The 11,404-nt window shown below is 41.1% G+C and overlaps 1 protein-coding gene across 2 annotated transcripts; it reads left to right on the forward strand.

Annotated features, from left to right (window-relative positions):
• The first annotated feature begins 1,322 nt into the window (after positions 1-1,322).
• hsd17b10 (hydroxysteroid (17-beta) dehydrogenase 10) lies at positions 1,323-8,363 on the forward strand. 2 transcript variants are annotated; one of them, XM_037773782.1, is made up of 6 exons: positions 1,323-1,434; positions 3,052-3,216; positions 3,655-3,819; positions 4,527-4,655; positions 5,225-5,333; positions 7,788-8,363. In XM_037773782.1, the coding sequence occupies exons 1-6, from the start codon at positions 1,411-1,413 to the stop codon at positions 7,976-7,978; spliced, it is 783 nt and encodes a 260-aa protein (XP_037629710.1). In that variant the 5' UTR covers positions 1,323-1,410; the 3' UTR covers positions 7,979-8,363. The 2 variants fall into 2 exon arrangements, with proteins under 2 accessions (XP_037629710.1, XP_037629711.1); XM_037773783.1 differs by having other exon boundaries at positions 1,394-1,424.
• The last annotated feature ends 3,041 nt before the right edge of the window (positions 8,364-11,404 follow it).

Below are 11,404 nucleotides of genomic sequence, written 5' to 3' on the forward strand. Positions count from 1 at the left end.
TATATAATAATATTTATAATAATAATTATATACATATAAACTATATATATAAATGTTTAAATATTATATAAATAATATATATATAAAATAATAATATTTATAATAATGATTATATATATAAACAATTATATATATTTAAATAATATATATAAAATAATATATAGATGATCAGTCTCCTCAGCTGACCTCGTTGAGCTGCTGCTCGGTTCTGATTGGACAACAGCCTTCATATCCCGGAGGGGGCGTTCCCTGAGACGTCCACCGATTGGTCAGATCAGACCGAAGTGGGCGGGGCGTAGCGGACCAAAGATGAGTAAAACAGAAAGAGCTCTCACTCTGTCTGTATTTCGGATACCGAGATGTAACAGGGTGTTTTTAGGGTTCTTCTCTCCAAATGATGAATGTGAGTCTATAAAACCTTCAGTCACTCAACAGGCAGAGCAGATGTTATTATTTTTCTTTTCTCTCACTGTGTTTATTGTGTCCATTATGCACCGAAATATAGAGACAAATTCCTTGAATATTAAAACCTACCTGGCAATAAATGTGATTGTGATGATATCCAGATGATTGATTTGGTCATTCAGGACTAAACATGATATGATATAATGATTCATAGATAGATAATCAATAGAAGAGACCGGACTTAGTTCAGGAGATTAATATTATCTATTTTCTTTGAGAGGATATGATACTTTTGTTTGATTGGTTATATTTATTTGTTTTATTGTTATTTTGAGAGAGCGTTCCTATTGGCTGTGCTCCGGCTGGTGGGCGGGGCTTGGTATTTCCTCAACTGATCTCAACGTGGCTGCCTGGGTCACGGAGGACACCAGAGGACACCAGAGGACACTGGAGGACAACGGGGGACACTGGAGGACACAGAGGACACCGGAGGACACCGGAGTACACAGAGGAACAGGATTTTTTCAGATTCCCTGTCTCATGCTCTGCTGTCAGGATGTAGTGACTGATTTATAAAAATAACTTTATAATCATATTTACTCCGTTTCTACCCGCTGCTGCTTTAACTATTTAATCTGATTGAACTAAAACATCTTAGAGTTGATATTCCTCCATGGAGGTATTAACCTATTATCATGATATATAACATGGTGTATTAATAATCTGTAGTTATATTCTTCCTGTATAGTCTATGGGTGTATTAATAATCTGTAGTTATATTCTTCCTGTATAGTCTATGGGTGTATTAATAATCTGTAGTTATATTCTTCCTGTATAGTCTATGGGTGTATTAATAATCTGTAGTTATATTCTTCCTGTATAGTCTATGGGTGTATTAATAATCTGTAGTTATAGCTGCTGGCCAGCAGGTGGCGGTGACGCGCCTCTACAGTTGTGAACACTAACGAAGAAGAAGAAGAAGGCGGAAGTGGAGCTCAGAGCAACATGGCGAACATTCGGTGTGTGAAGGTGAGAACAGCAATATATATATATCTATATATCTATATCTATATATAACTAATATAACTAACATAAAGACAGAACAATATCTATATATAACTAACATAAAGATCAGATCAGATGAAGATACTCACTAGAACAGAGTCATTATATGATATATTATATAGATGTAAATGGTTTACATGGTAATATATATTGTTCATTGTTTATAGTGATTCCCTGCAGCCTTTACTGGCTCTAAATAATAACATACAGTAAATCACAGATCTGAGCTCCCTCTCACACTCACACTCCAACAACTGATTATAACCTGATGTGTTCAAGTGGAATTTCATTCATTCATTCATTCATTCATTCATTCATGCATTCATTCATGCATTCATTCATTCATTCATTCATTCATGCATTCATTCATGCATTCATTCATTCATTCATGCATTCATGCATTCATTCATTCATGCATTCATTCATGCATTCATTCATGCATTCATTCATTCATGCATTCATTCATGCATTCATTCATGCATTCATTCATGCATTCATTCATTCATGCATGCATTCATGCATGCATTCATTCATGCATTCATTCTCTCTGTGCAATATCATTTTCCACTTGTGCAATGTTGTTAATAGTGTGTTTATTGTCAATACTGTATATACTGCTCCTATTTTATACTTTCTTCTATTTAAATGGGGGGGCGGCTGTGGCTCAGAGGGTAGAGCAGGTTGTCCACCAATCAGAAGGTCGGGGGTTCGATCCCCGGCTGCTCCAGGTCACATGTCGATGTGTCCTTGAGCAAGACACTCAACCCCACATGTCACACAGGTGTGTGAATGAGTATTTAGATTAGATCCTGATGGGCAGGTTGGCTCCTTAGCAGCCTCTGATATCAGTGTATGAATGTGTGTGTGAATGGGTGAATACTGACATGTAGTGTAAAGCGCTTTGAGTGGTGAAGACTAGAAAAGCGCTGTATAAGTCCAAGTCCAAATGGTTCATATTGTGTTTCACTTTGTTTAGCTCTGTTTTACTGTGTTAGCTGATGCATCTTGTTTTCTGCTCTATATATCCTCTTTGCTGCTGCACACTGCCCCCCCCCCCTTCCACGGTTCAGATCAGATCTGCCTGTTTGACTCTCTTTGACCTCCAGCTGGTTTCCTGTTCACATGAAGATGAGAGAAATGAAATGAACCCTTTAATGAACCAATTAGCTGGAAAGCTTCATGAAGCTTCAGCTCATCACTACTCTGACCTCCAGATGTGTGAATGTAAATGGGTTCTATTGGTTCCCACGAGTCTCCTCTTTACAGACATGCCCACTTTATGATAATCACATGCAGTTTAATTGTGTTATTGTCTCCTATTCTAAAATGTATCTGAATATTTCTGCATCCTGGGGTCCATAAAGAGTCTCACTGTGAAGCTGAGACTCTGGTGGGTCCAACGAGCCCAACTGGATCCAGGTGTGATGATGTAGGATGAAAATGAGGAAGGAAACCCACCCGCATTGTTCTTCTGTTATTATCATTTATTTATTTATTCCTATGTGTGTGTGTGTGTGTGTGTGTGTGTGTGTGTGTGTGTGTGTGTGTGTGTGTGTGCGCGCGCGTGTGCGTGTTGAGTAGGGCATGGTTGGCCTGGTGACGGGCGGTGCGTCCGGTTTGGGTCGGGCCACCGTGGAGCGTCTGGTCCAGTACGGAGCGTCTGCTGTGATCCTGGACCTGCCGTCCTCCGACGGACCGGCTCTGGCCGCCAGTCTGGGAGAACGCTGCGCATTCGCTGCTGCAGACGTGAGTCCAAACTCACCGCACGCCATCACTCATACTAATAACTAATAACTAACAATTAATATACTCATATACTAAAAACGTTTTTAAAGACCGCTGCTACGTATAACAGACCGTTGCTATGTATAACAGACCGTTGCTATGTATAACAGACTGTTGCTGTGTATAACAGACTGTTGCTATGTATAACAGACTGTTGCTATGTATAACAGACTGTTGCTATGTATAACAGACTGTTGCTATGTATAACAGACTGTTGCTATGTATAACAGACCGTTGCTATGTATAACAGACAGTTGCTATGTATATCAGACTGTTGCTATGTATAACAGACCGTTGCTACTAGACTGGACTACCGGGACTACCAGGACTAACAGGACTGTCAGGACTACCAGGACTAGGGTTACTGATCTTGGTGATGTGTACTCTACTCTCTGTCAGGTGACGTCGGAGGCAGACGTGCAGGCGGCGGTGTCGCTGGCCAGAGAGCGGTTCGGGAGGTTGGACCTGGCGGTGAACTGTGCCGGCATCGCTGTCGCCGTTAAAACCTACAACTTTAAGAAGGACGTACCTCACAGCCTGGAGGACTTCCAGAGGGTCATCACTGTAAGGATGAATACAGCGTTAGTAGAACAATATGATATATGATATAATATATAATATATAATATCATATATCATATAATATATTATAATATGTAATATAATATAATATATAATATAATATAAAAATATATAATATAATATAATCTTATATATAATATAATAATATAATAATATATCATATAATAATACCAGTCACAGCCTGGAGGACTTCCAGCGGGTCATCAATGTAAGGATGAATACAGCGTTAGTAGAACAATATAATATAACATAATATAATATAATAATACCGTAGTATTATAGTAATACCTGCAGATTAAACTAGTCAACAGGATATAAAGGAGTTATAACATCTACATCAGTTAAATACACATTAATGCATCAGAAATATTAATCCAGAAACATCAGATAGAATAGAAAGTAGAAGTACTTTACTGTTGATACTTTAAGTACAGTTTGCTGAAAATACTTTAACCTCAGTCAGGTTTTGAATGCAGAACTTTAATTTGTAGTGGAGTATTTTCACTGTGTGTGTGTGTGTGTGTGTGTGTGTGTGTGTGTGTGTGTGTGTGTGTGTGTGTGTGTGTGTGTGTGTGTGTGTGTGTGTGTGTGTGTGTGTGTGTGTGTGTGTGTGTGTGTGTGTGTGTGTGTGTGTGTGTGTGTTCGTGCGTGTGCGCGCGCGTGTGTGTTCGTGCGTGTGCGCGCGTGCAGGTGAACATTGCAGGAACCTTTAATGTGATCCGTCTGGCGGTGGGGGAGATGGGGAAGAACCAGCCGGATGCAGACGGACACCGAGGCTGCATCATCAACACGGCCAGCGTGGCGGCCTACGATGGACAGGTCACCTGAGACGCACACAGACATGAAGGACACAACTAGAGTCTAGTTCACACCGCAAGCACTCTTGCAGCACGCTGTACGGTGGTCGCTGTATGGTGGTCTCTGTACGTGGTCGCTGTACGTGGTTGCTGTACGGTGGTCGCTGTACGGTGGTCGCTGTACGTGGTCGCAGTACGGTGGTCGTTGTACGGTGGTCGCTGTACGGTGGTCTCTGTACGTGGTCGCTGTACGGTGGTCGCTGTACAGTGGTCGCTGTACGGTGGTCTCTGTACGTGGTCGCTGTACGTGGTTGCTGTACGGTGGTCGCTGTACGGTGGTCGCTGTACGTGGTCGCAGTACGGTGGTCGTTGTACGGTGGTCGCTGTACGGTGGTCTCTGTACGTGGTCGCTGTACGGTGGTCGCTGTACAGTGGTCGCTGTACGGTGGTCTCTGTACGTGGTCGCTGTACGGTGGTCGCTGTACAGTGGTCGCTGTACGGTGGTCGCTGTACGTGGTCGCTGTACGGTGGTTGCTGTACGTGGTCGCTCTGTTCCTCAGCTTGTTTTGTTGCTCTCCGTTTCGTCTCCAGGTCGGCCAAGCAGCATATTCAGCCTCTAAAGGTGGCATCGTGGGAATGACCCTCCCCATCGCAAGAGATCTGGCACCCATGGGCATCAGAGTCCTCACCATAGCACCCGGTTAGTGAACCCAGTGGAAACATTCACTTGTAAGGATCATGCATTTGTGGGATGAGCAGCACAGCTGATTATGTGGGTAGCGCCCAGTGCTGATGCTAAACAGTGTATTCTCCTGCTATGCTGATTGTTGAACCGATGGAGTAACAGCTTTTGGTGGGGGCAGTGTCATGGTGTGGGGGGGGGGAGCATCTCCCTCACTGGTAAAACAAGGCTCGTCATCATTGAAGGCCATCTCAATGCAGTGAGATATCAGGATGAGATTCTGCAGCCAGTGGCGATCCCATATCTCCACAATCTGGGACCTAACTTCATCCTCCAAGAAACAACGCCCCCCCCCACAGAGCCAGGGTTATCACAGACTACCTCCACAATGTGGGAGGAGAGAGAATGGAATGGCCTGCCAAGAGTCCACACCTCAACCCAATGCAACATGTGGGATCAGCTTGGGCGTGCTGTACGTGATAGAGTGACCAACACAACCACGCTGGCTGACCTGCAACCAATCCTGGTTGAGGAATGGAACGCCATCCCACAGCAACGTGTGACCAGGTTGGTGACCAGCATGAGGAGGAGGTGCCAGGCTGGTGTGGCTGCGTATGGATCTTCCACCGCTACTGAGGCTCCTGACGGTGGATTCAATCAATCAATATGTCTTGTTTGTTCCTTGTTACTGATAGAGAGTTCAATCATCCACCAAACAACTCACAACAAGAGTCAACACCAACAGGAGAATACACTGTTTACCATCGGCACCGGGGCTCCACACATAATCAGCTGTGCTGCTCATCCCACAAATGCATGATCCTTACAAGTGTGACATCATAGTGAAGGTAAATAAACAGGCTTTCCAAGATGTAAAATACAATGACCATTAGCATTGGAACAACAGAGAAATAATCCACCAAACACAAGTTTCCAAACTTTTTTTTCCGAGTTTATATACTGTATATATAAATGACGTCAGAGTCGCATTGTGATGAGTCAGTTAACAGAAAGATGTGCAGTCGTTGACCTGGTTAAATATAGTATGTGCTTGTACTGTTTTCTACTTCGACAGTTAAACTGACTCTGTTTTCTACTACCACTCTACCAACCTACCAACCTACCACTCTACCACTCTACCAACCTACCACTTTACCAACCTACCACTCTACCAACCTACCACTTTACCAACCTACCACTCTACCAACCTACCACTCTACCAACCTACCACTCTACCACTCTACCAACCTACCAACCTACCACTCTACCAACCTACCAACCTACCACTCTACCACTCTACCAACCTACCAACCTACCACTCTACCACTCTACCAGCCTACCACTCTGCCAACCTACCAACCTACCACTCTACCAACCTACCAACCTACCAACCTACCACTCTACCAACCTACCAACCTACCACTCTACCAACCTACCAACCTACCACTCTACCAACCTACCACTCTACCAACCTACCACTCTACCAACCTACCAACCTACCACTCTACCAACCTACCAACCTACCACTCTACCAACCTACCAACCTACCACTCTACCAACCTACCACTCTACCAACCTACCACTCTACCAACCTACCAACCTACCAACCTACCAACCTACCACTCTACCAACCTACCACTCTACCACTCTACCAACCTACCACTCTACCAACCTACCACTCTACCAACCTACCAACCTACCACTCTACCAACCTACCAACCTACCAACCTACCACTCTACCACTCTACCAACCTACCACTCTACCAACCTACCAACCTACCACTCTACCAACCTACCAACCTACCAACCTACCACTCTACCAACCTACCAACCTACCACTCTACCACTCTACCAACCTACCACTCTACCACTCTACCAACCTACCACTCTGCCAACCTACCAACCTACCACTCTACCAACCTACCAACCTACCACTCTACCAACCTACCAACCTACCACTCTACAAACCTACCACTCTACCAACCTACCACTCTACCAACCTACCAACCTACCACTCTACCACTCTACCAACCTACCACTCTACAAACCTACCACTCTACCAACCTACCACTCTACCAACCTACCAACCTACCACTCTACCACTCTACCAACCTACCACTCTACCAACCTACCAACCTACCAACCTACCACTCTACCAACCTACCACTCTACCACTCTACCAACCTACCAACCTACCACTCTACCAACCTACCACTCTACCAACCTACCACTCTACCAACCTACCACTCTACCACTCTACCACTCTACCAACCTACCACTCTACCACTCTACCAACCTACCACTCTACCAACCTACCACTCTACCAACCTACCACTCTACCAACCTACCAACCTACCACTCTACCAACCTACCACTCTACCAACCTACCAACCTACCACTCTACCAATCAGAATCGAGTATTCAGCAGCGCCGTGTAGTAAATCTGACCGTTGTCTCTGTTTCGTCCTCCAGGTCTGTTCTCCACTCCTCTACTGGCTGGTCTTCCAGAGAAGGTGCGCACCTTTCTCGCCCGCCAGGTGCCCTTCCCGTCACGCCTGGGAGACCCCGCCGAGTTTGCCCACCTGGTGACCTCGCTGGCCGAGAACCCCATGATTAACGGAGAGGTCATCAGACTGGACGGCGCCATTCGCATGCAGCCCTGAGACAGATGGCGAAGTGTCCTGAGTGGCCACGTTGATCATCACCTTCATCCAATCAAGAGGACATTTGAATGTGTGGCTGCCTGCTGTGATGATGTTGGAGACAGCTGCAGATATACACAGTATGTACTGTATTTATGTATTATTATCATCTGATAATAATACATAAATACACAGTATGTACTGTACTTATGTATTATTATCAGCTGTGATGGATCACTAACACCATGTAGTCCAGGTTGTGTGTGAGACTGTGAGAGAAAGTGTGTAAACCGTCTGTACGTGGTTCAGAGCGTTGCAGTACTTTCTGCTCTCCACTTTGGTTCTTTTGTAAACTAATCTACGTTATAATAAACCTCAGATGGGTTTGATTATCTATTCAAGCTTTTTCTTGTCTTAAAAAGTTTTTATTCCTCGACAGCGTCTTTCAAATCATCCTGATACAGTTTGATTTTAGAAAAGAATGCTTTCAACCCGTTAATCAGCTGCGTTCAGCTCGTTATGATGCAACCGCTAGAATTTACCAAAGACACGTCTTCAATATGTGCACATCGGGACTTTCAAACTGTAGCTGGTACATTTGATTAAGCTTCATTGTCACATACACACGTACTGGAACTAACTGTGTTGTCAGCTAAACACGGACTGATCAAGTCAGAATTCATCGTCTGTAGACCGCCAATACGTAAATAAGTAGAAGAGTTCAGACCTGCCGAGGTCACGCCCTCTCTGGTGATGTCAACGAAAGTGAAAAATAATCTGCTTAAAGGGACAGCGTGGAGGATTTGGAGGCATCTAGCGGCGTGTAGCGATGTCACGGTGAGGACGTTTTCCCACCGGTTAATAAACTTGAGACACACCGATTACACCGGACATTTTATAAGAAAAGATGACGGTCAATGTTTGTGTATGTGTATATATACATATACATATATATATATATATATATATGTATATATATATATACTTTACTCACATTAGATCCCACAAGAGCATCAAGCAAGTTCCACTAAAGTGCCTCTTGGATTCATCATGTATCTACACAGTACAATAACTTCCCTCTGAAATGTAGTAGAAGTATAAAGTAGAATGAAATTCTGCACAGTACTTGAATAAATGTACTTAGTTACTTCCCACCGCTGCTTGTCATCCAAATGTAAAGTTGAACGTTGATGATAACGGCCACGTTAACAGCCGTCATGTCTTTACTCTCCATGGACCAACTTCTACTTTATATGGGCTATAAGGAAGAAAGAAAATGTGGATTTAGCCTGTTTATTATTATTATTATTATTATTAGTAGTAGTAGTTTAGGCTGCACACGTTCTTTTTTTCTCAATACTTTATTTATAAAGTTTGATACAGTAGTTGCATGTTCAGATTTTTCATTACAGAACAAATTCGAATAAATTTGAAATGTCTAAATAAATAATAAAATAGTCTAAATAATATTAATAAATAATAAAATAGTCTAAATAATCTAAATAAATAATAAAATAGTTTAAATGATTTAAATAATTAATAAAATAGTTTAAATAATCTAAATAAATAATAAAATAGTTTAAATAATCTTAATAAATAATAAAATAGTTTAAATAATGAAATAGTTTAAATAATCTAAATAAATAATAAAATAGTTTAAATAATCTTAATAAATAATAAAATAGTCTAAATAATCTAAATAAATAATAAAATATTTTAAATAATCTTAATAAATAATAAAATAGTTTAAATAATCTTAATAAATAATGAAATAGTTTAAATAATCTAAATAAATAATAAAATAGTCTGAATAATTTAAATAAATAATAAAATAGTTTAAATAATCTAAATAAATAATAAAATAGTCTAAATAATCTAAATAAATAATAAAATAGTCTAAATAATCGAAATAAATAATGAAATACTTTAAATAATCAAAATAAATAATAAAAGTTTAAATAATCTTAATAAATAATAAAATAGTCTAAATAATCTAATAGTTTTCAGTCAGATATGTTTTCAAGTCTTAGAGTCTTTAACAGTGTAAAAGGAGGGTAGTCCTACAAACCTTATTATTTAATAGATTAAGATATTAATCACATTAATTATGTAAATTTCATCTGCTGAAAGGATTCATGTATAAAGAGAAAGGACTGGGCTGCACCTTCTTCTCGGGTACCGTCACTTCCGATAATTGGCCCAGGTGTGTTTGTTTTAATTCACAGGTGAGCTTTAGGCTCCGGTATTAACTGTTGACCGTCGGCTCCTAGTGAAGTTAATCTTCTAAGTATTTCTGTTTATTAGCCTAACCTCTTAGTTAGATAATGTAATCGATATGTTAGTATGTATTCCTGTAGTCCAGCTCCAGTGTGGATGGACCTCTACCTGCTGTCTGACCTGCTGATGCTCTGACCTCCACCTAAAGTAAGTAAATACTCCTGTTAGCTTCATGCTAATTAAACCTGTTAAAACTATTCTGTAAACTACAGCCCAACGAGCTGGTTCCTCCAGATGTGTTTGGTGTTTACTGGTTCCTCCAGATGTGTTTGGTGTTTACTGGCTCCTCCAGATGTGTTTGGTGTTTACTGGTTCCTCCAGATGTGGTGGTGTTTACTGGTTCCTCCAGATGTGTTTGGTGTTTACTGGTTCCTCCAGATGTGTTTGGTGTTTACTGGTTCCTCCAGATGTGGTGGTGTTTACTGGTTCCTCCAGATGTGTTTGGTGTTTACTGGTTCCTCCAGATGTGTTTGGTGTTTACTGGTTCCTCCAGATGTGGTGGTGTTTACTGGTTCCTCCAGATGTGTTTGCAAAGTTTTTTGCCAGAAAACTTTGAAAAAAGGAAAAACGCAGGGAGCGTTAGAGGGTGAGTGATGTCATCACTGTAAAGCAGCGCAATACACACCCACTATAAACTCAGAAACGGTCTGAAAAAAAGCATAAAATGTAAACTGTGATTAATCAAAAACTGTAAAAGTGAAACCAGTGAAACGAACCCATCTCGTATGAAGGGAACATAGGCTGCCAAAACATCCACTTCACAAGCGTGAGAAGTAAGCAGCTCAGCAGCTCAGCAGCTCAGCTGTCTGTAATAGGAGCAGCGACGCAGCAGGTTCAACATTAGCCCTATATATACATATATATATATATATATATATATATATATATATATATATACATACATATATATATATGTATGTATATATATATATATATATATATATATATATATATGTATATGTATATATATTTAAAGGCCCAGCTTTCCCAAAGGCTATAGCATATATAAGAAGTCTTTTATTCCCTATGCCATACAGGTGTTGAACTCCGTAAACTGCATCAGGGAACACTTGTATTATGTCTATTATACTTTATATGTATATGTTTATATACTGTATGTGTGTATATGTACCTTCACTGCACTGGGAGGAGGACAATGAAGTCAATCTA

The sequence above is a fragment of the Sebastes umbrosus genome, chromosome 6 (assembly GCF_015220745.1).
Source record: "Sebastes umbrosus isolate fSebUmb1 chromosome 6, fSebUmb1.pri, whole genome shotgun sequence".
In the NCBI taxonomy this organism is placed as follows: domain Eukaryota; kingdom Metazoa; phylum Chordata; class Actinopteri; order Perciformes; family Sebastidae; genus Sebastes; species Sebastes umbrosus.

What these genes read in the sequence shown, in the direction of transcription:
- hsd17b10 (XM_037773782.1), top strand. Translation starts at nt 1,411, where the DNA reads ATGGCGAACATTCGGTGTGTGAAG. An exon ending in GCGCATTCGCTGCTGCAGAC is followed by an intron (nt 3,217 to 3,654) that starts GTGAGTCCAAAC and finishes ACTCTCTGTCAG; the next exon opens with GTGACGTCGGAGGCAGACGT. An exon ending in TGGCGGCCTACGATGGACAG is followed by an intron (nt 4,656 to 5,224) that starts GTCACCTGAGAC and finishes TTTCGTCTCCAG; the next exon opens with GTCGGCCAAGCAGCATATTC.